The sequence below is a fragment of the Primulina tabacum genome, chromosome 8 (genome assembly GCF_025594145.1).
Source record: "Primulina tabacum isolate GXHZ01 chromosome 8, ASM2559414v2, whole genome shotgun sequence".
NCBI lineage: Eukaryota > Viridiplantae > Streptophyta > Magnoliopsida > Lamiales > Gesneriaceae > Primulina > Primulina tabacum.
Genome location: NC_134557.1, coordinates 18,470,326 through 18,490,085, shown reverse-complemented (window position 1 = coordinate 18,490,085; position 19,760 = coordinate 18,470,326). Strand labels below are relative to the sequence as shown.

Genomic DNA, 19,760 nt, shown 5'->3' with positions numbered 1-19,760 from the left:
TAGTGTTTCGTGCGACGATTAAATTCCGAATAATTCCAAAGCTCGTTATTTTGATCTTAAATTTTAAACATAACATTTTTATTATTTATTCTACCTTTCCAAGTCATGAGCCATACCCGTGGACCCATGGATTCAATTTTAGCCTTTAAATTTCGTTTTGACACCTTATCGAAAACACTAAGCCATCTCCTAATTTACTCGAGCCACGCCCGAGCCACCTTGAGCCAAAACCTAGCCAACTCATCTAGGGACCCTACTGTGCAAGACCAGCCCGAAAAAACAAGACAATATCTCGCTCAAAAACCTCCTGCCCGTGACCCTTATTCATGCATGTGTGCAAGTGTGAGACTCCTAAGCACATGAGGACTCCTAGCCAACCTAGGACGCTTCGAGCCCTTAACCACCGAGCCCACACGACCCTAACCTTCCCTAGACCACGTCCAGACCAAGCCCAAACCGACCCAGTCCCTGCACCCTGCGCACAAGCCACCTGAATAAGGCAGCAACTTGCGCGCTACATGCATCACCACGTTTCTGGTTTTTTTCTCATGCCCTGCCTGAACCACCCATGCCATCCCCTGCCCCAACCTTAGACCACCTTCTCTAGAACCTAAAGGACCTAGTTTAACCCAGCCCATCCCCCTGGCCGAGCCCCTCCTCCCTGCTAAAACTTCTGAAGCCTACGCATGTTTCCCTTGGCTCTCGGGTGGAGTCCTTGTTAGCAAGGACTCCTCCCAGCCCCTGGTTTTTCGAGTCCTAGCATGGCTAGGACTCTTCCCTGACCCTAGCCGGCCCTGAAGCCCAGCCCTCCCCCTCATCCATGAAACCCGATCCTCCAAGCCCCATGACTGCAAGTTTCTAACCTTCGGTTCTGCTTGTTTAGCTTCAACTTTGGTGTTTAAGGTGAGTGTGCTAGGACTCTAAATCATGCATAAACACCTCTTGTTCCAACCTAAGTTCATGGCAGCCCCTTTTACGTAATCAATTCATGAATTGTTTTATCAAAATCTCATGTTTCCCAAGGTGTGCATGCAATATTCCGAAAATATTCATAAAAACCTCATGCTTTTCATTTAAATATAATTTAAACAATAATATGATGTGATGAACGAGAAAAGGAGATGTATGGCGTGCCTTTGCGTATTTAACGCACGAAAAACCCGTTGACAATCGCGAAGAACGGACGAGAACCACGGCTTTAATCTCCCTAAGCTTCCACCGAATTTTTCCTTCAAAAATATAGTGTGTGCCGTGTGTTTTTCTTGCTTGGGAGGGTTTTGGTCTGCTTGAAAGTGTGTGGCCGATTTTCTGAGGGTTTTGGGGTGAGGTTTTACATATTAAATACATAAAAATCCACTAATTAGGCCTTAGGCCCTTTAATAAATTTAATTAAGCTCACTCAGCCCATTAGTGTTTAACTAAAATATTTAAAATAAATTTGCTTAATAAAGTTTGTGAATTTATTAGCCGGATTGCCAAAACGTTCGCATTTTTGTTGAAAAACCAACACCGGTAAAAATTACGTCTCGACGTATAAAATCACCTCCAAACCCCATATTTTCAAAAATAAGAAAAACCCACAATCATATTTTAAAAACAATTATTTAATAAAAATGTTTTATAATTATCAGCCATCGGTCTCCGTTCCTCGCTCGCAACTCGAATAACCTTTAAAAATACATTTTAATGCAACAATGTAGAAAATATAATTTTAAATATGTCGACAACCACAACATAATTAATTTATGCAATTAAAACATTTTAATCAAAATACAAAGAATTTAATAATTTATATGCATGTGGTTCGCGTGGCCCTTTAAATTTTCGGGGCGTTACAGTTGTTCTATCATTCAGATAGCTAGGGATATAGAAGAATTAGAGAGATTGAAAGCTTTTCGTTGATTGAGAGAATTTATTTTTACTTTAGAAAAGGCTTTTTGTTTGTTTACTTGTTCTAATTTTATAGACTTTAAAACTTGTCAAACTGTCGAAAATTAAAGGTTAGAAATCCCCAGTTTCACACTTTTTTTTTACATTACATTGTATAAATTAATTCTTAATAAGTTGAGAATTTTGTGATCGGAATAGTCTTCATCTCTTTCGTGCTAACATCTCGGTCCACGGAATCTTCTGCTCCATTCAGTATTCTAAATAATGTTATACTTTGCTCGAACAAGCTCGTTTGTAAGAATCATTAAAAATTAAATGCATCAAATTTCATGTATAGAGAAAATACAATAAATCACATACAAAAACGATTTGTATTTCATTTTGAAAAAAAACATATTAAGCAACGATAAACGGCTAAAAAAAATTAATGGTTGATTTTTTTATTTAAAAATATACGTATCGAATGTTTTTCATGTATATTTTGTTTATAAACAGTGTTTGGTGCATTTAGTCTTTAATCATTCAAATAAATATGACTTGTTTGGACAAAGTGTAGTATATTTAGAATTTATATTATGCATTAAATAGTATATCTAACTATTTAATAAACAAAATATTTGACAAACAAACTTTTTATCAACTATTAATGGTGGGCCCAAAAGATTCAAATAGTGGATCCCATAAAATCACTAATTTATAAAAAGAAAAAATTTTTATGAGACTGTCTCACGGATCATATTTTGTGAGATGAATATTTTATTTGAGTCATCTATGAAAAATATTATTTTTTTTATGCTAAGAGTATTACTTTTTATTGTGAATATCGATAGGATTGACCCGTCTCACAGATAAAGATTCGTGAGACCGTCTTACAAGAGATCTACTCTTTATAAAATTATCTGAGAAATGTTTGCAACCTTACTTTCTACTAAAAAAAATCAGTTTGTTGTATTTATTAACCCTAATTTTTTATTTTGTTTAATTTAATTCAAATCAGAAAGCTGGTCCTACGATGATTCTGAGTTTTAAAAAATGATTGTGATATTTTGATAAATAAATAAAAAAATTTATGAACATTCTTATTCTCAATATTTTTGTCCAATCCAAAATTTCCTTCGCAATACATCAAAGAATTTAACGTCTAGTATGAATGATTGCCGATAATGAAAGAAATAATTAATAAAGAGTTTTTCCTATCTTTCAAGACGATTTATGATAAGATCGAGGAATTTTTAGGGTCCTGAAACAAAATTAAGCTAGAAAAGTGATTATTATCATATTTGAAGTTGTTAAGAAAAAGAATTGAAAAAAAGACCCAAACAGGAGAAGTCCTGGAACAAAACGGGACCACGCCTTGTGAGTGCCTCGTGACTGCCTTGTTACTGCGTAAAGAAGCTCAAAATTGATGATAAAAATACCATGGTGATATTTGATTCATTGAATATTTTGAAGAAAGGAAAACATTCAATATTGAGATAAATATAGATTTGATAGAGTTTTTATGGAACAAAAACTAAATTTTCCTCATTGATAGACTGCATCCTCTCATAGAGGATTATGTTTTATTTTTGTAATTTATATTTTCTCTATCTTTTCTCTCCTATTTACTCGTGAAAGACTACAATATCATGAGAATTCACCATCTTGATGTGAAGAACAAGAGGTAGGTAGATGGTTTTTTCTTAATAACGTACAACATTAGATTTGTCTTTGAAGATTACAACCAGGGGTGGAGCAGAGGAGAAGACGCACTCGACAAGCAAGATTCACCTGCCATCTCTGAGATTTCTTCTCTTTATTTTTATTTCTTTATCTTCATGAATTCAAACATTACATTTTTGTCTAGTTTTGATTCATGGAGTATCCATCTTATGACTAGAACCACAATAGGACCAAACTTGTGATAATTGTTTGCATATTAGATTGATTAATATTTTGATTTATTTTATGTTATTGATTGATATCTGCGTAGATCTCTTGTAGTTAATCTAACCAATTAATTGCATGTTTTTTAGTTTGAACTTGACTCGAAAGATAATAGATTGAAAATAATTTCAAAAATATTGATCATCACATAGTTAAGCCGACTAAGAATAGTATTCGATTTCAGTGTACGATTTTAAACAAAGCTCTGAAATTCCATAGTTGTTGAATGCATTTTTATTTAATTAAATTCAATTAGAACTAATTGAACTGTTAAATAAAAACATGATTCTTAATTTAGAAATAAATCGATAATTAATAATGAAATTCATCTTGTAGGATCGAGTGCTCACAGCTTTACCAAAAGCTATAGCTGGTGGAATGGTGCAACTCAAATCTTTTATACCGCACAGAAACACAAGCACCACGGTTCGATCGCTCCACCAAGCAGGGATAATTATTGCACCCAACAATCTCCATCCCAATAATTCAACTCATTGCAATCAATGAGAATCGAACACTAGACTTTGGTTCTGATACCAATTGTATAGCTTTTGGTAAAGTGGTAAGCACTCTGAAACGTTCACTACTCATTTTACTTAAAAAGTACTAGAAATTTTAAAAAAAAAACACACTATTGAATCGGCCGAATATACACATGCACATAAAAATATTTTAACACCATTTTAAAATAAAACCAACCACCTAGTATTTGAAAAATCAAAGGAATAGTTCAAATCGTATTATCGTCAAACATTTTACCAAACCTAAAAAGCAATAATTTGAAAAGTATAGCTCATACTATCACCTCTCAAAAACCACTCAAAGCATAAATAAAAAGTCATAAAATCTTAACATAAATTGTAGAACCCGTAAATCAGACTACGTATAAGCCATGCATAATTCTAGTATTTAAATTAAAATGATTTTTGATGCATGAGAATTTAAATTCTTCTCTTTAAATTTAATCATTTTATGCAGTAGTTTAGTTGTTATCTTTTCAGTTAAATAAGTGAGACCGGACTGGAGTTGAAGTATGAAGATAAAATTTAATAATGAGAAAACATTCCTAGAATTTATTTAAGATAAAGAATAATTTATTTTAATGTAAATGAAAGTTAAGGAATTATTTAATTAATTTGAGATAAGTAGTAAATAAATTCTTTATGCCCAATAATTTAATTAAAAGCCTAAAATAAAATTATGTGACCAATTGAGATAACTTAATCTAGATTTATTTTATTTATGAAATTACAATTTAACATGATAGTAAATTTACCTCTAAAATTTAAGGATTTAGCCATGCATACAAGATACTTTCTATCCCAAACTAATTTATTAATTCACCAAAATACCTAATGGGTATATAAAACTCTAAAGATTTAAATTTCAATAATTAAGCAATATTTCCCTCCATTATTAAGCATAAAATTCGGCCACTACCCTTAAAGGATTTAATTAATTTGTCAACTCTCCATTTTGATATATATCTTTATCCCTTTATGGTAGAGTAATTCCTTCAATTTTAAATCCTCATTAATTATGAATTAAGCAATTTTCCTACTCATTTTAATGAGCAAATTTCGGCCACCTTGGTAGGATTTAAATTTTTATTTGACAACTCACAATTTTGGATATCTTTCTTTATCCCTTCTTGGCATAGATAATTCCTTCAACTTTAAATCCTCAATAATTATTAAATAAGCAATTTTCCTACCCCATCTATTTAGTAGAAAAATCGGCCATCACTCCTTTCTAGATTCGAAAATATTTGACAACACTTTTCCTTGATTCTTTCCTTATCCGTTTTCTTGTTAGATAATCCCTCCAATTTAATTCATCAATAATTATTAATTAAGTAATTTTTCTATCCCATTTTTTTAGAGGAAATCGGCCACTTCATGATATATTTAATTGAGTTTGTCAACTCACCATTTTAACTCATTTCCTTATCTTTTCTTGGGAGATAATTCCCCCACCATTTTAATCCTCACTAATTAATAATTAAGCAACATTTTACCCCTTTATCTAGCATATTTTCGGCCCCTTCAAAAGATTGGACATTTAGTTTGACAACTCATCATTTAATATCATTTCCTTAATCTTTTCTTGGTAGAATAATTCCCTCAATTTTTAATCTCCAATAATTATTAATTATGCAAAATCCCTACCCATATTTGATAGAAGAATCGGCCATTCACCATCAAATCTCCCTCAAATCAAACAATATCAAATCATCTCCCTTATCTCTCAACTCAAAAGATAGCAAGATTCATTTCCTCCCATTTATTTTGCAAACTTTCCCTTCACCCTCCTAGACATATTTCTCTCCTCCATTTTCGAAAATTCTGAACATTTCAGCACTGAAAATCGTGAGTCTCCTAGCAGGAAACAAGAGAGAAAAACAAGAAAAGCAAAGCAACTCCATCTCCGCCGCGCCGCGTCGTCGTTTCGTTTGTTTTTCTTTCAAAACAAACCAAGGCATGTTTATATTTTTATTTACTCCTCAATCAAGTCATATTATTTATTCGGTGCATACATGAGTGCGTTTGGTCATCACTACATCAATTACACAGCAGCATCATGTTGAAAAAATTAAAGGACTGAAATTTGGAGAGAACAATAAGCGAAGATAGTATAATAAGACTAAAACTTAACAACATATATCGAAAACCAAAATCGCAAAACAAAAAAAAATTTGAATGGCCGAAATTGTAGTTATTCTTCGCGATATTCGTATTTAGACTCCTATTTATATCTTTTTATCTTCAGTTTGAGTTTGGGATTATTTTTGAAAATATGATGTAGGGTTCCCGTATTAGTTTGCATGATATGCTTCTCTTATTAATAGTATAGTAGAAAGATAAATAGTATAAGTTGATGAATTTGCAGATGGACAAGGCAGCTCTACTAGGGCATGTTGTGGAACATGTGAAAGAACTCAAAAAAGAAGTGAAAGAAGTATGCAAACACTCAACAATCCCATCTGAAATCGATGAAGTTACTATAGATTTCTTAGATAAAGAAGGAATTAGGACGCAAGATCAAGAGAATGTGTATTTGAAAGCATCTGTGTGCTGCGACGACCGACCGGACTTGTTTTCCGAGCTAAGCATGGGGCTAAAAAGTCTAGGACTTGCAATTGTTCAAGTTGAGCTAACCAGTTTAGGGGGCAGAATTAAGGCAAATTTTGTTCTTTGTGCAGAAGGTACTTGTAGTGAGGAATATATGAGTTCGCTTCTGAAGTCGCTCAAATTAGTTTTGAGTCGTGTCGTTATTTCTCCCACGACGACGAGTTATGGTGCACGGAGCAAGAAGCAGAGGTTCTTTTGGTCTCACTAGTATGAGATACCCTAGGGGAGCATGTTGGAGATATATAGAATTTATTTTTCTATATATCTCACGGTTTCGGCTGTTTCGATGGTTTCAGGTGGTTGGCTCGACCCTAGGCTCCCAAGGCTACCCCTATACATGTGCTAGGGTGTATTAGAATCGTGTTGGTCCAGTAGTTCAAGCCCCATGCATGCTGGAAATCAGATATGACAGCAACTCTCCCCTAGAGTCACAATGAGTCTCGAAATTTCAGTTTGCTGTCAAGGGTGATGTTTCTGATCTTGGCTGCCCTAGGGGCTATAGCCATGGTTAGAACACCTCCTTATTATGTCTAAGACGTGACCAAGTCGGCCTTTCGAGGCTTGGTCCATGATGGAATCGGTTTTCAAATACAAACAAGAACAGCCCCTTCGACCCCCTTCATTTTCTGCATGTGTATCTTCGAGTTTATGGTGTTGGTGTGAATCTTGGTTGGCTTTTTAGCCCTTAGCCACGGTTCATATCATACCCCTTGATGCCTAGATCATGCCATGGTCAATCAAATGGCCACTGGAAAGGTCCATGACAGCAAACGAAGCATTTTCCCCCACGCGTGCAGGTTTGCCTCTTGGGTGGGAGTTTCGGGTGGTCCATTGTGTTGCTTGGATTGTGGCTAGCCTAGGGCCCTTAGCCATGGTTCAAGCCACACCTTAAGGTGTTGGGAAGAGGCTCTGGTTGGTGGTTCAAACCCCAATGGCCGGTAGTCTCGAAAACGATGCAAGGAAACGAAAGCACTGCTGCTGTATTTTTTTGACAGCAAGTTGATGCTTCGGTTCAGAGGCTCGTTCGAGTTCTTGGTTGGCTTTTAGCCTATGACCTTGGACTGGACAGTACCTCAGCCAGTTAGGAAGGTCATGTTTTTGGCCGTTCGTGATTTGGTCAAGTTTAGAGGTCGTACAAGAATTTACGGTGCAATGTGCCAAAGTGACTCTCGAAAGAGCGTTTCATGTTTTGTCCTCCATTCACCAAAATTTCGACTTGTACCAATTTAGGAGCATTATTTCATCATTTTATGTGTATTTTAATCATGAATAAAAGATGGTTCGGTGTTGGTTCGGGTTGGCACGGAGTCATGATTAAATACTAAGCTGTTGGGCGTAATTGTCTCGTTTTTGGATTCAATTACAAAGTTTGGTCAATTTAAATCATTTGCATATTTTCATGTTAGATTTAAGTTGCAGCGAGCCTGGGAACGATCCAACCCATTCAGTAAAATAATACAGGAAGTATAATTATATTACGTGCGAAAATATAAAATATTCATTTTTGAGATTTATGCGATATTGCTTGTGGCCACTTCACTATCATGGGATTATTACTTCACCCGATGGTCACTTACCGGTTCAGTTCAGTTCAGTTCCACCCAGTATACTGTGGCATTAGTCTGATCAGACGGTTATTACTTCACCCGGTGGTCACTTACCGGTTCAGTTCAGTTGAGTTAATGGGGCCACGTGCGTATAACATAATCTCAACAAAAAAAATTATTATATGCCATTTTATGACAGGGCTCTACGAAGTGAATATTTCACTTATGACCTTCAGTTCAGTTATGCACGTATTTATAATTATTCATGATGCGATTTTCAGTTTAGTTATGCAAGTATTATAATAACTCACGACATGATATTTTCACTTTGCATGCGATTTTATTATTATTACTTGTTATTTACGATATATGCATGCTGAGTCTTTAGCCTCACTAGACTTGATTATTGTAGGTACTGATGAGGTCGGGACCGAGGGCGGGGACCAGTGAGCCAGCTCGGGTCGGCAGTAGTTGAACCCGAGGACCTCATTTACCAGTTCATTTACCATTTTATGCAAACTCATTTTATTAGCAAAATGATTTATTTTAAGTTGTCATTGAATTATTTAAAATTCTTATTTTGAAACATTATTTACTTCCGCTGCTATTTTGAATGGTTAAACTTTCTATCAGTTGTTTTTATGAATGAGGCATTCTATTTACTTAAAGAGAAAATTTTAAATTTTCCGCAAATTTTCAAGTACGAATTTAGAGGCCTTTACAGGTGGTATCAGAGCCTATGTTCTTGTAAAGGGTTGTACTACTACTGACCTCGAGAAGCTCACAAAGTCACGTCTTCGGTCTGTAAGTTTTACTTTTACGCATTTCGTTTACAGCATCAAATATTTTAACAGCATGTTTTCATGAAATGTTTTATGTCAAAATTATGATTATGCAGTATATATTTAAATTTCAAAGAAATAATGGTATTATGCATGTTGGTTATGTATGTGTTACATGTTTGGAACAGTATGTCTCCTAGACGCCTTGTTGAGCGCGCGAGGGATGATGAGCGCCGTCATGAGGACGGTGAGCATCAGAGGCAGGAGGGAAATGCACCTCCACCGGACATAAATAAGAATTTTGCTATTGGGCATTAGGAGAGGTCGTAAATTATTTGACTATATTAATTTTTGGGTTAATAGTACTGATGTTCTACTTATGGGCCATAAGTTAAACTTAAAAAAAAATATGAATGTTTTCGGGACTTGTAGAATTTGTAAAAAATTAATGATGGTTCGTGGTTGCTAGTTGAATTAAATTTTTGAGGATTCCATGCAAGGATTAATGATTCGAAGACTACGACGATATTTGGAAGTATAAAACGTAGAATTTATTTAGGATACATGCTCTATCTACTTAAATTTAAGGATGGAATTGCATGAATTGAGAATTTTAGGGACCTAATTGTAATAACTAATAATTTGAGGACCTAAGTGCAAAACAAAAATTCTAAGAGACTATTTTTGAATTTACCAAATTTTGGATTTAATTTTGAGTTCGAGAATTTAAAAGTTCAATGAGGTAAAGATGGAAAATTTTATGGGGACAATGATAAAAATTTCGAAGAGTTGTAGGGCCAAAATGTAAATTTGGAGAACTGTAATGGCCAGATTGCAAGTTTCAAAATTTTAAGGATGTAATTGCGAACTTTTGAGGAACACTTGGGATTTTAAGTATTTATAGAAATGTAAGACGTGTTATGGGAATTAATTTGGGTTTAATAAACTTAAGACTATTGAACCTTATGATACGGAAAATCTATAAAATGAAATTGGGAATACTGAGGACTCATGGGTAATTGTGGAATTTTCGAGATTTAGGGAAAAATTGGATGATATTCGAGGAAAGTAAGAATTAATTTTACAATTTTAAGAAATTTGTGAACTTATTTAGTAGTAAGTGAGAATTGAACGGTTTAAATGGTAGGAATTTACGGTTATTTAGGCTCGAAGGAAATATAGAATATTTAGATATTTGGGTTATAACGTTATAATGAATGGTAACTAAGGACATTGTAGGATGAATCAATCTTAGGCGTGAAAATTTAAGCGTTAGTGAAATAATGTTGTGGCAAATTAAGAATTTAAAGTGATGACGATTTAAGATAAATTTGATCGGTTAGTTAAGTTATAAGGATAAACGTTGAGTTAGTAAATTTTTGGGAACATAAGTTTGATGTGTCACAAGTTTTAGTCATGATCTTAACAGTTAAGATTATACCTTGTGAGAATTTAAAATTTTTAGGAAAGTTGGGTACGATGATGGTTAGTTTAATTGGTAGACGCACGTAAGAGGTGAGGTAGACACCTTGTCTTGAGAAATTTTGGAAGTCATTAACAAACTTGGGACTAAACGGATATGTGTATTGGAATTATTTTATTCAAAGCTATTTGGATTAGGTAAGTTTGAATTTCAAATTTATGATATATTTGGGCATACGGAAATTTTGGGTGAAATAAAAACGAAATGGAATTAGTTGTGTTAAATATAAGTTATCAATTGATGAATGTTAAGATTTTTTTATCAAGTAAGAAATCTAAAAACTTGATATGGGGATTCTAGAATTCTATGGGTTATAAGTGAAATTGATTTATTAAAGTTAGTCTAATGCTACCATGGGCTAACTTATTAAGTTTATATGCTAGAATTAAGTAAGCATTAAGGATACATAAGAATGCGACACTTGTTCCAATGAGGAAGTTCAGAGTCCTAGGCCTCAACTAGATTGTAATTGGGAAGAAGATAGTTTGAGCAGGTAATTGATGCTAGAAGTGTTATTATTAAGGTAGAAGGTCGATGTTGTATAATTGAGTTTTATGGATTAACGTTATTCGAGGTTTAAGATTTACAACGATTTCACATCCGGGATGCACTTGTAAATAATAAGTTACGTAAGTTTAGTGCCGTAAGATAAAGATTCGATTCAAGAATTTTAGGCTAATACTACTATGAGGTTGAAATAAGGTGTAACCTTTAAGCGTTCTACTGAGAATAGAAGTCGATCAGTAAATTTTGGTACAAAGGTTTCTTAAGTCGAATTGCATAAATGCTAATATAATAAGTCGATGAATATTACGAGTATAGTATAAGAAAAGTAAGGTGCGATAAGTTTGGACATCCATCTCTAGTATGAGAAACTGCGGGATAAGTCAAAATTCGGGGCTATAGTTGAATAGAACTAAGTCACCATAAGTTGTTTTAAGTTGCGATTCACAAACGAGGATTTCGATAGACAAATTTATTTAGGATTGAGGAGAGGTAAGGACAGCTTAATATTTATCTTATCAGAGTAGCGCATCGGAAGCGTGGATTATTAGGATTCTAGAATTAAGAGTCTAAACTTTTTGTTTATCAAGGATAAGCGAATTTCGAGGACGAAATTTCTTTTAAAGGGGGAAGGGTTGTAGAACCCGTAAATCAGACTACTATAGGCCATGCATAATTCTAGTATTTAAATTAAAATGATTTTTGATGTATGAGAATTTAAATTCTTCTCTTTAAATTTAATCATTTTATGCAGTAGTTTAGTTGTTATCTTTTCAGTTAAATAAGTGAGGCCGGACTGGAGTTGAAGTATGAAGATAAAATTTAATAATGAGAAAACATTCCTAGAATTTATTTAAGATAAAGAATAATTTATTTTAATGTAAAAGAAATTTAAGGAATTATTTAATTAATTTGAGATAAGTAGTAAATAAATTCTTTATGTCCAATAATTAAATTAAAAGTCTAAAATAAAATTATGTGACCAATTGAGATAAGTTAATCTAGACTTATTTTATTTAAGAAATTACAATTTAACATGTTAGTAAATTTACCTCTAAAATTTAAGGATTTAGCCATGCATGCAAGATACTTTATATCTCAAACTATTTTATTAATTTACTAAAATACCTAATGGGTAGATAAAACTCTAAAGATTTAAATTTCAATAATTAAGCAATATTTCCCTCCATTATTAAGCATAAAATTCGGCCACTACCCTTAAAGGATTTAATTAATTTGTCAACTCTCCATTTTGATATATTTCCTTATCCCTTTATGGTAGAGTAATTCCTTCAATTTTAAATCCTCATTAATTATGAATTAAGCAATTTTCCTACTCATTTTAATGAGCAAATTTCGGCCACCTTGGTAGGATTTAAATTTTTATTTGACAACTCACAATTTTGGATATCTTTCTTTATCCCTTCTTGGCATAGATAATTCCTTCAACTTTAAATCCTCAATAATTATTAAATAAGCAATTTTCCTACCCCATCTATTTAGTAGAAAAATCGGCCATCACTCCTTTCTAGATTCGAAAATATTTGACAACACTTTTCCTTGATTCTTTCCTTATCCGTTTTCTTGTTAGATAATCCCTCCAATTTAATTCATCAATAATTATTAATTAAGTAATTTTTCTATCCCATTTTTTTAGAGGAAATCGGCCACTTCATGATATATTTAATTGAGTTTGTCAACTCACCATTTTAACTCATTTCCTTATCTTTTCTTGGGAGATAATTCCCCCACCATTTTAATCCCCACTAATTAATAATTAAGCAACATTTTACCCCTTTATCTAGCATATTTTCGGCCCCTTCAAAAGATTGGACATTTAGTTTGACAACTCATCATGTGATATCATTTCCTTAATCTTTTCTTGGTAGAATAATTCCCTCAATTTTTAATCTCCAATAATTATTAATTATGCAAAATCCCTACCCATATTTGATAGAAGAATCGGCCATTCACCATCAAATCTCCCTCAAATCAAACAATATCAAATCATCTCCCTTATCTCTCAACTCAAAAGATAGCAAGATTCATTTCCTCCCATTTATTTTGCAAACTTTCCCTTCACCCTCCTAGACATATTTCTCTCCTCCATTTTCGAAAATTCTGAACATTTCAGCACTGAAAATCGTGAGTCTCCTAGCAGGAAACAAGAGAGAAAAACAAGAAAAGAAAAGCAACTCCATCTCCGCCGCGCCGCGTCGTCGTTTCGTTTGTTTTTCTTTTAAAACAAACCAAGGCATGTTTATATTTTTATTTACTCCTCAATCAAGTCATATTATTATTTTAAAACATCATGTGTGCATCAATCATGAAGGAAAAACCGAAATTGTTCAAGTCCTTTTTGAAAATTGTGTGTAGAAATTTTCGGGTTCCTTGTGCTCCTCACGGTTTCGGCTGTTTTGATGGTTTCAGGTGGTTGGCTCGACCCTAGGCTCCCAAGGATGCCCCTAGACATGTTCTAGGGTGTATTAGAATCATGTTGGTCCAGTAGTTCAAGCCCCATGCATGCTGGAAATCAGATATGACAGCAACTCTCCCCTAGAGTCACAATGAGTCTCGAAATTTCAGTTTGCTGTCAAGGGTGATGTTTCTGATCTTGGCTGCCCTAGGGGCTATAGCCATGGTTAGAACACCTCCTTATTATGTCTAAGACGTGACCAAGTCGGCCTTTTGAGGCTTGGTCCATGATGGAATCGGTTTTCAAATAAAAACAAGAACAGCCCCTTCAACCCCCTTCATTTTCTGCATGTGTATCTTCGAGTTTATGGTATTGGTGTGGATCTTGGTTGGCTTTTTAGCCCTTAGCCACGGTTCATATCATACCCCTTGATGCCTAAATCATGCCATGGTCAATCAAATGGCCACTGGAAAGGTCCATGACAGCAAACGAAGCATTTTCCCCCACGTGTGCAGGTTTGCCTCTCGGGTGGGAGTTTCGGGTGGTCCATGGTGTTGCTTGGATTGTGGCTGGCCTAGGGCCCTTAGCCATGGTTCAAGCCACACCTTAAGGTGTTGGGAAGAGGCTCTGGTTGGTGGTTCAAGCCCCAATGGCCGGTAGTCTCGAAAACGACGCAAGGAAACGAAAGCACTACTGCTGTATTTTTTTGACAGCAAGTTGATGCTTCGGTTCAGAGGCTCGTTCGAGTTCTTGGTTGGCTTTTAGACTATGGACATGGACTGGACAGTACCTCAGCCAGTTAGGAAGGTCATGTTTTTGGCCGTTCGTGATTTGGTCAAGTTTAGAGGTCGTACAAGAATTTACGGTGCAATGTGCCAAAGTGACTCTCGAAAGGGCGTTTCATGTTTTGGCCTCCATTCACCAAAACTTCGACTTGTACCAATTTAGGATCATTATTTCATCATTTTATAGTGTATTTTAATCATGACTAAAAGATGGTTCGGTGTTGGTTCGGGTTGGCACGGAGTCATGATTAAATAATAAGTTGTTGGGCGTAATTGTCTCGTTTTTGGATTCAATTACAAAGTTTGGTCAAGTTAAATCATTTGCATATTTTCATGTTAGATTTAAGTTGCAGCGAGCCTGGGAACGATCCAACCCATTCAGTAAAATGATATAGGAAGTATAATTATATTACGTGCGAAAATATAAAATATTCATTTTTGAGATTTATGCGATATTGTTTGTGGCCACTTAACTATCATGGGATTATTACTTCACCCGATGGTCACTTACCGGTTCAGTTCAGTTCAGTTCATGGGGCCACGTGCGTATAACATAATCTCAACAAAAAAAATTGTTATATGCCATTTTATGACAGGGCTCTACGGAGTAAACATTTCACTTACGACCTTCAGTTCAGTTATGCACGTATTTATAATTATTCATGATGCGATTTTTAGTTTAGTTATGCAAGTATTATAATAACTCACGACATGATATTTTCACTTTGCATGCGATTTTATTATTATTACTTGTTATTTACGATATATGCATGCTGAGTCTTTAGGCTCACTAGACTTGATTGTTGTAGGTACTGATGAGGTCGGGACCGAGGGCGGGGACCAGTGAGCCAGCTCGGGTCGGCAGTAGTGGAACCCGAGGACCTCATTTACCAGTTCATTTACCATTTTATGCAAACTCATTTTTATTAGCACAATGATTTATTTTAAGTTGTCATTGAATTATTTAAAATTGTTATTTTGAAACATTATTTACTTCCGCTGCTATTTTGAATGGTTAAACTTTCTATCAGTTGTTTTTATGAATGAAGCATTCTATTTACTTAAAGAGAAAATTTTAAATTTTCCGCAAATTTTCAAGTACGAATTTAGAGGCCTTTACATAAATCATAAACGTAAATCATAAGTGCGGAAAAATAGAACCGCTGGTCCTCGGGTCATGTGCACTTTCAGTCCAGCAAAGTCAACCATCAAAACCTCCAACATTATTATTATCAATATCACCTGCATCGACCACATCTAGTGAGTCTAAAGATTCAACACAACATATTCTTGATAACAAATAATACGTATAAAAATCACATAAGGTCGATGTGACTTTCGTATCATCATAAGGTCGATGGATCCATCTATCATGTTACCACAGTACTGGGCGGCGGAGACATCAGCGACACTCTCACCCGTCAACTGAGTCTTGGCCTATCATCATCATATAGAAATACGATCGCTGGGCTCCCTCTGGGGCCTTCTCCCATAGACGGGCTCCCTCTGGGGCCTTCTCCTGTAAATAGGATCCCTCTGAGGCATTTTTCCTCACAATATCCCCATTCATGTCATCATATCATCATAATAGTCACAATTACTTCACCTCCTCCAATATTTCAAATTTTCATCACTTTATAAAAATCATGAATGTAATTTCATTTTACTTTTAAAAACAAACATGCAATATATCTTTTAATGTTATCGTTTCATCATAAAATTCCATAAATAATCAAAAATTCCATAAACATTCAAAATAAACATTTTTCCGTATAAAACAGCATTCAAAACACTGTCATGACGTTTAATAATTTTCGATGTAAAATTACCGTTTTACCCCTAGACATAAAATTTCACGTTTTTTACCTTTTTTTTTAATTCCGTTGACTCTAGACCATCCCAAATAATTATTTAAGCATACATTAATTTTTTCATATTTTTATTTGGCTTAAATCGAGGACTTTTAAATTAACTTTTAAATATAATATTTTAATGCGTTTTAATCCCGAATTAACTCAAACTTCAATATAAAATTGCCATATTACAAATTTAGACTTTTTATAATTATTTGGCCCTCGTGAACCATAACTCGACCCCCGTGAGCCATGTTTCGAATTATTTGTTCATTGAAAACCCTAACTTGACCCCTATATGTTAACCTCGTCCCATCTCCATTTTTTTATCGAGCCATGCTCGGACCATGTTGAGCCGAACCCTTACCAGCTCTTCTAGGAACCTTCCTGGACCCATAGAACCATAGGACTCAATCCAAGCCCAAAAACCGAAGCCACAACATAAGTCGCAAGAAAAAGCCGAGAACCCACCTAGACTACCCTTGAGCCATGTTCGTTTGTTCTCGAGCCAAGCTCAAACCATCATGATCCAACCTGAAGCCAGACCCCCTATGGACCCTACTGGACCCTTAGCACCCAAAGAACCTGACCCTAACTTGAAACCGAAGACAAACATCAGCGCACATGCCATGGCCGAGACTCCTTAGTGTGATGGACTTTATGTTTTCTTGCCTAGCCGCTTAACCAACGAGACAGCCCTTGAACCAGCCCCTCATGCACCCTCCTAGGACCTTAAGGACCTAACCTAGCACAGCCCAAAGCCCCCTGGCCGAACAACTTCCTCCCTGCACGCTGCTGCACACAAGAGCGCAGCATGTGCTGATGTGCACGGGTGGAGTCCTAGATTGCTAGGACTCCTCCCCAGCCCCTTGACTCGAGTCCTAGCATGGCTAAGACTCCTTCCCTGACCCAAGAACGCCCCTAGCCCAGCCCTTGTCGCAACCAAAGCCAAGTTAAGCAACAAATCCTTACAACCCGAGCCCATGCTCACCAATCACCAATCACCAATCACCAATCACCAATTTCGGTTTCCGCCTTGTTTGTTCTCTACGTGAGCAGCCGATTGTGGTGTTCTAGGACTCTTATAAAACGTATAAAACATGTCACTAATAAGTCCTAATCATGGTAGCCCCTATAACAAAAATATAAACATGTTTTTGAATCCAATATCAAGAGTTAAACACATGCATATGAATAGTTACGAAAATTGTGAGTTGTGTGACTTGTTTTCATTCAAAACATGATCAAATAAATACTATGGTGTGATGGACTATTTAAAGGAAGAATATGGCGTGCCTTTGCGTATTTAACGTACGAATAAACGTTGACGATTGAAGAACGATGACGAGGAGGACCTTGGCTTGAATTTTCCTAGCAATAGCCGAAACTTACTCCTTGAAATGTTGTGTGTATGCCGTGTCTTGAGAGTAAAAAGAGTTTGGAGGTTTGAGGGGTGTGGGACGTGGGTTTACAATGGGTTATGAGGTAGGTTTTGGTTTTAAATAATAAATAAAATACTAACCAAACACTAATTGCTAGCTTAGGTCCATTAACAAGGTTAATTAGGTCCACTTAGCCCATTAATGCTTAATTAAAATATTATGGGTAGAAAAGTTTGTGAATTTATTAGCCGGGTTACCAAAACGTTCGTATTTTTGTTGAAAATCCAACGCCGATAAAAATTACGTCCCGGCGTATAAAATCACCTCAAAACTCCTTATTTTCAAAAATAAGAAAAAACATCAAACATATTTTAAATAATCAAAAGCAATTATTTAATAAAAACTTTTTTCATTTTTCAGTCATCGATCTTCGATCCTCGATCACAACTCGAATAAGCTTTAAAAATACATTTTAATGCAACCATGTAGAAAAGTTTATTTTAAACATGTCAACATGCACAACAAATTAATTTATGCAATTAAAACAATTAATTGAAATACACAAGGAATTTAATAACTTGTATGCATGTGGTTAGCGTGGACCTTCAAATTTTCGGACACATTAAACACTCGGTCCTACACATCTCGACTTTAGAATAATTCTTGTTTTATCAAATCCAATACATGACAATAATTAATGTTTCATACTGTTGTGTCTCTAGTTCATTTAAATTTCTCCTGAAGCTTAATTTGTTATTTAATTAAATTGTGTTATTTGTTTTAAAATAATTTTATTTATTTTATTCAGTCTAATTATTCACAAAATTAATTTTTCTTATTTAAACTAGATTAAATTATAATAATTCGATAATAACAACTTAAACTCCATCCAACCATATTCTTACTTGACTTGATCCACTTACTAGTTTTCCAATATTATTACGTCAGTCATCTCATCTCATCTCATCTCATCTCATCACAATCAGGACAGACAGAATCATTATCAAAAGAACATACCCTTAATTTTAACAAATCAAAAACCTGGCCCCGTATTTTTTTAGGGTAAAAATAAATCAGTAACTCGTGACAGTTGAGACAATAATTATAAATAAGGTAAAACTCATAAATGGTACATCAATATTTACACAAGATTGCACACATCCATATCCATAGTTTTGATTTCAGAGTAAGAGAAATTTTGCTGGGACACCTTCAAGATCAGAAGGGTGGTTATAAAATACAAAGAAAAAAAATGAGATTTGGCTTGGACCACCAATGCATATCCGAATGGTAGATTTCCAAAAATAAAGTTATTCCGCACAATGGGATCTGTAAAGCTATTGCACCAAATTCAACATTTTGTATAACCGATCCAATATTGTTCATAATTTCTGTAATTGACTAATGAAAGAATGAAATGCACAAGTGCAAAATACCCTTCAAACTAATTCTCCTACGGAACCAAAATCTTTGAGATATAATGTACACCTACTATACAATGCCAAATGACAACAGCCAGCAATTTACTCATGGCCACAAGTTCTGTCAAGATAACCATTAGTCTATGTCACAAGTAACCTTTGAAGCCATATGACAAGAAATAAATGTCGCCACTATACTCCACACAATCCCGTATATGAGTCTAGTATAACTTTAGGCGATTTGTTTACCAAGAAAACCAAAACCGTCATAATGCTGCAGGAGAATCATCTCAACAATTATTAGAGAAGGGTGGAGCTACTTGACACGAAAATCATGCCTAAATACGTTAAGATTTTGGGTAAACTTGTCTCTGTTCTTTGAATCCAAGCTTCGGGTGATATCAACCATCAATTTGTCAAAGCAAGAGGCAAGACGTTGATGCTGGTCAACAGCCTGCAATATGGCATAAAATACAATGATCATACTGGAAAGACATTTCAACATGAAGTTTCTCAAGTTAAAGAGGAAATCCGTGCGTGATACTCAAATATATACATATCATGCCATGAACTTCAAAGGCCTATCAGTTACAACAGAGAACACAGTACATGTTGGGTTGTAGAAAATCTGGGAAATTTC

The 19,760-nt window shown here is 34.9% G+C and overlaps 1 protein-coding gene across 7 annotated transcripts in view; it reads right to left on the bottom strand.

Moving 5' to 3' along the window:
* Positions 1-19,027: 19,027 nt before the first annotated feature.
* Positions 19,028-19,760, bottom strand: part of LOC142553852 (uncharacterized) — a 35,551-nt gene continuing 34,818 nt past the window's right edge. For all 7 annotated transcript variants that reach the window (XM_075664374.1, XM_075664368.1, XM_075664370.1 and 4 more), the window contains one exon: positions 19,028-19,574. In XM_075664374.1, the coding sequence (XP_075520489.1) occupies positions 19,437-19,574 (138 nt within the window). In that variant the 3' untranslated portion in view covers positions 19,028-19,436. The remainder of the gene's footprint in view (positions 19,575-19,760) is intronic.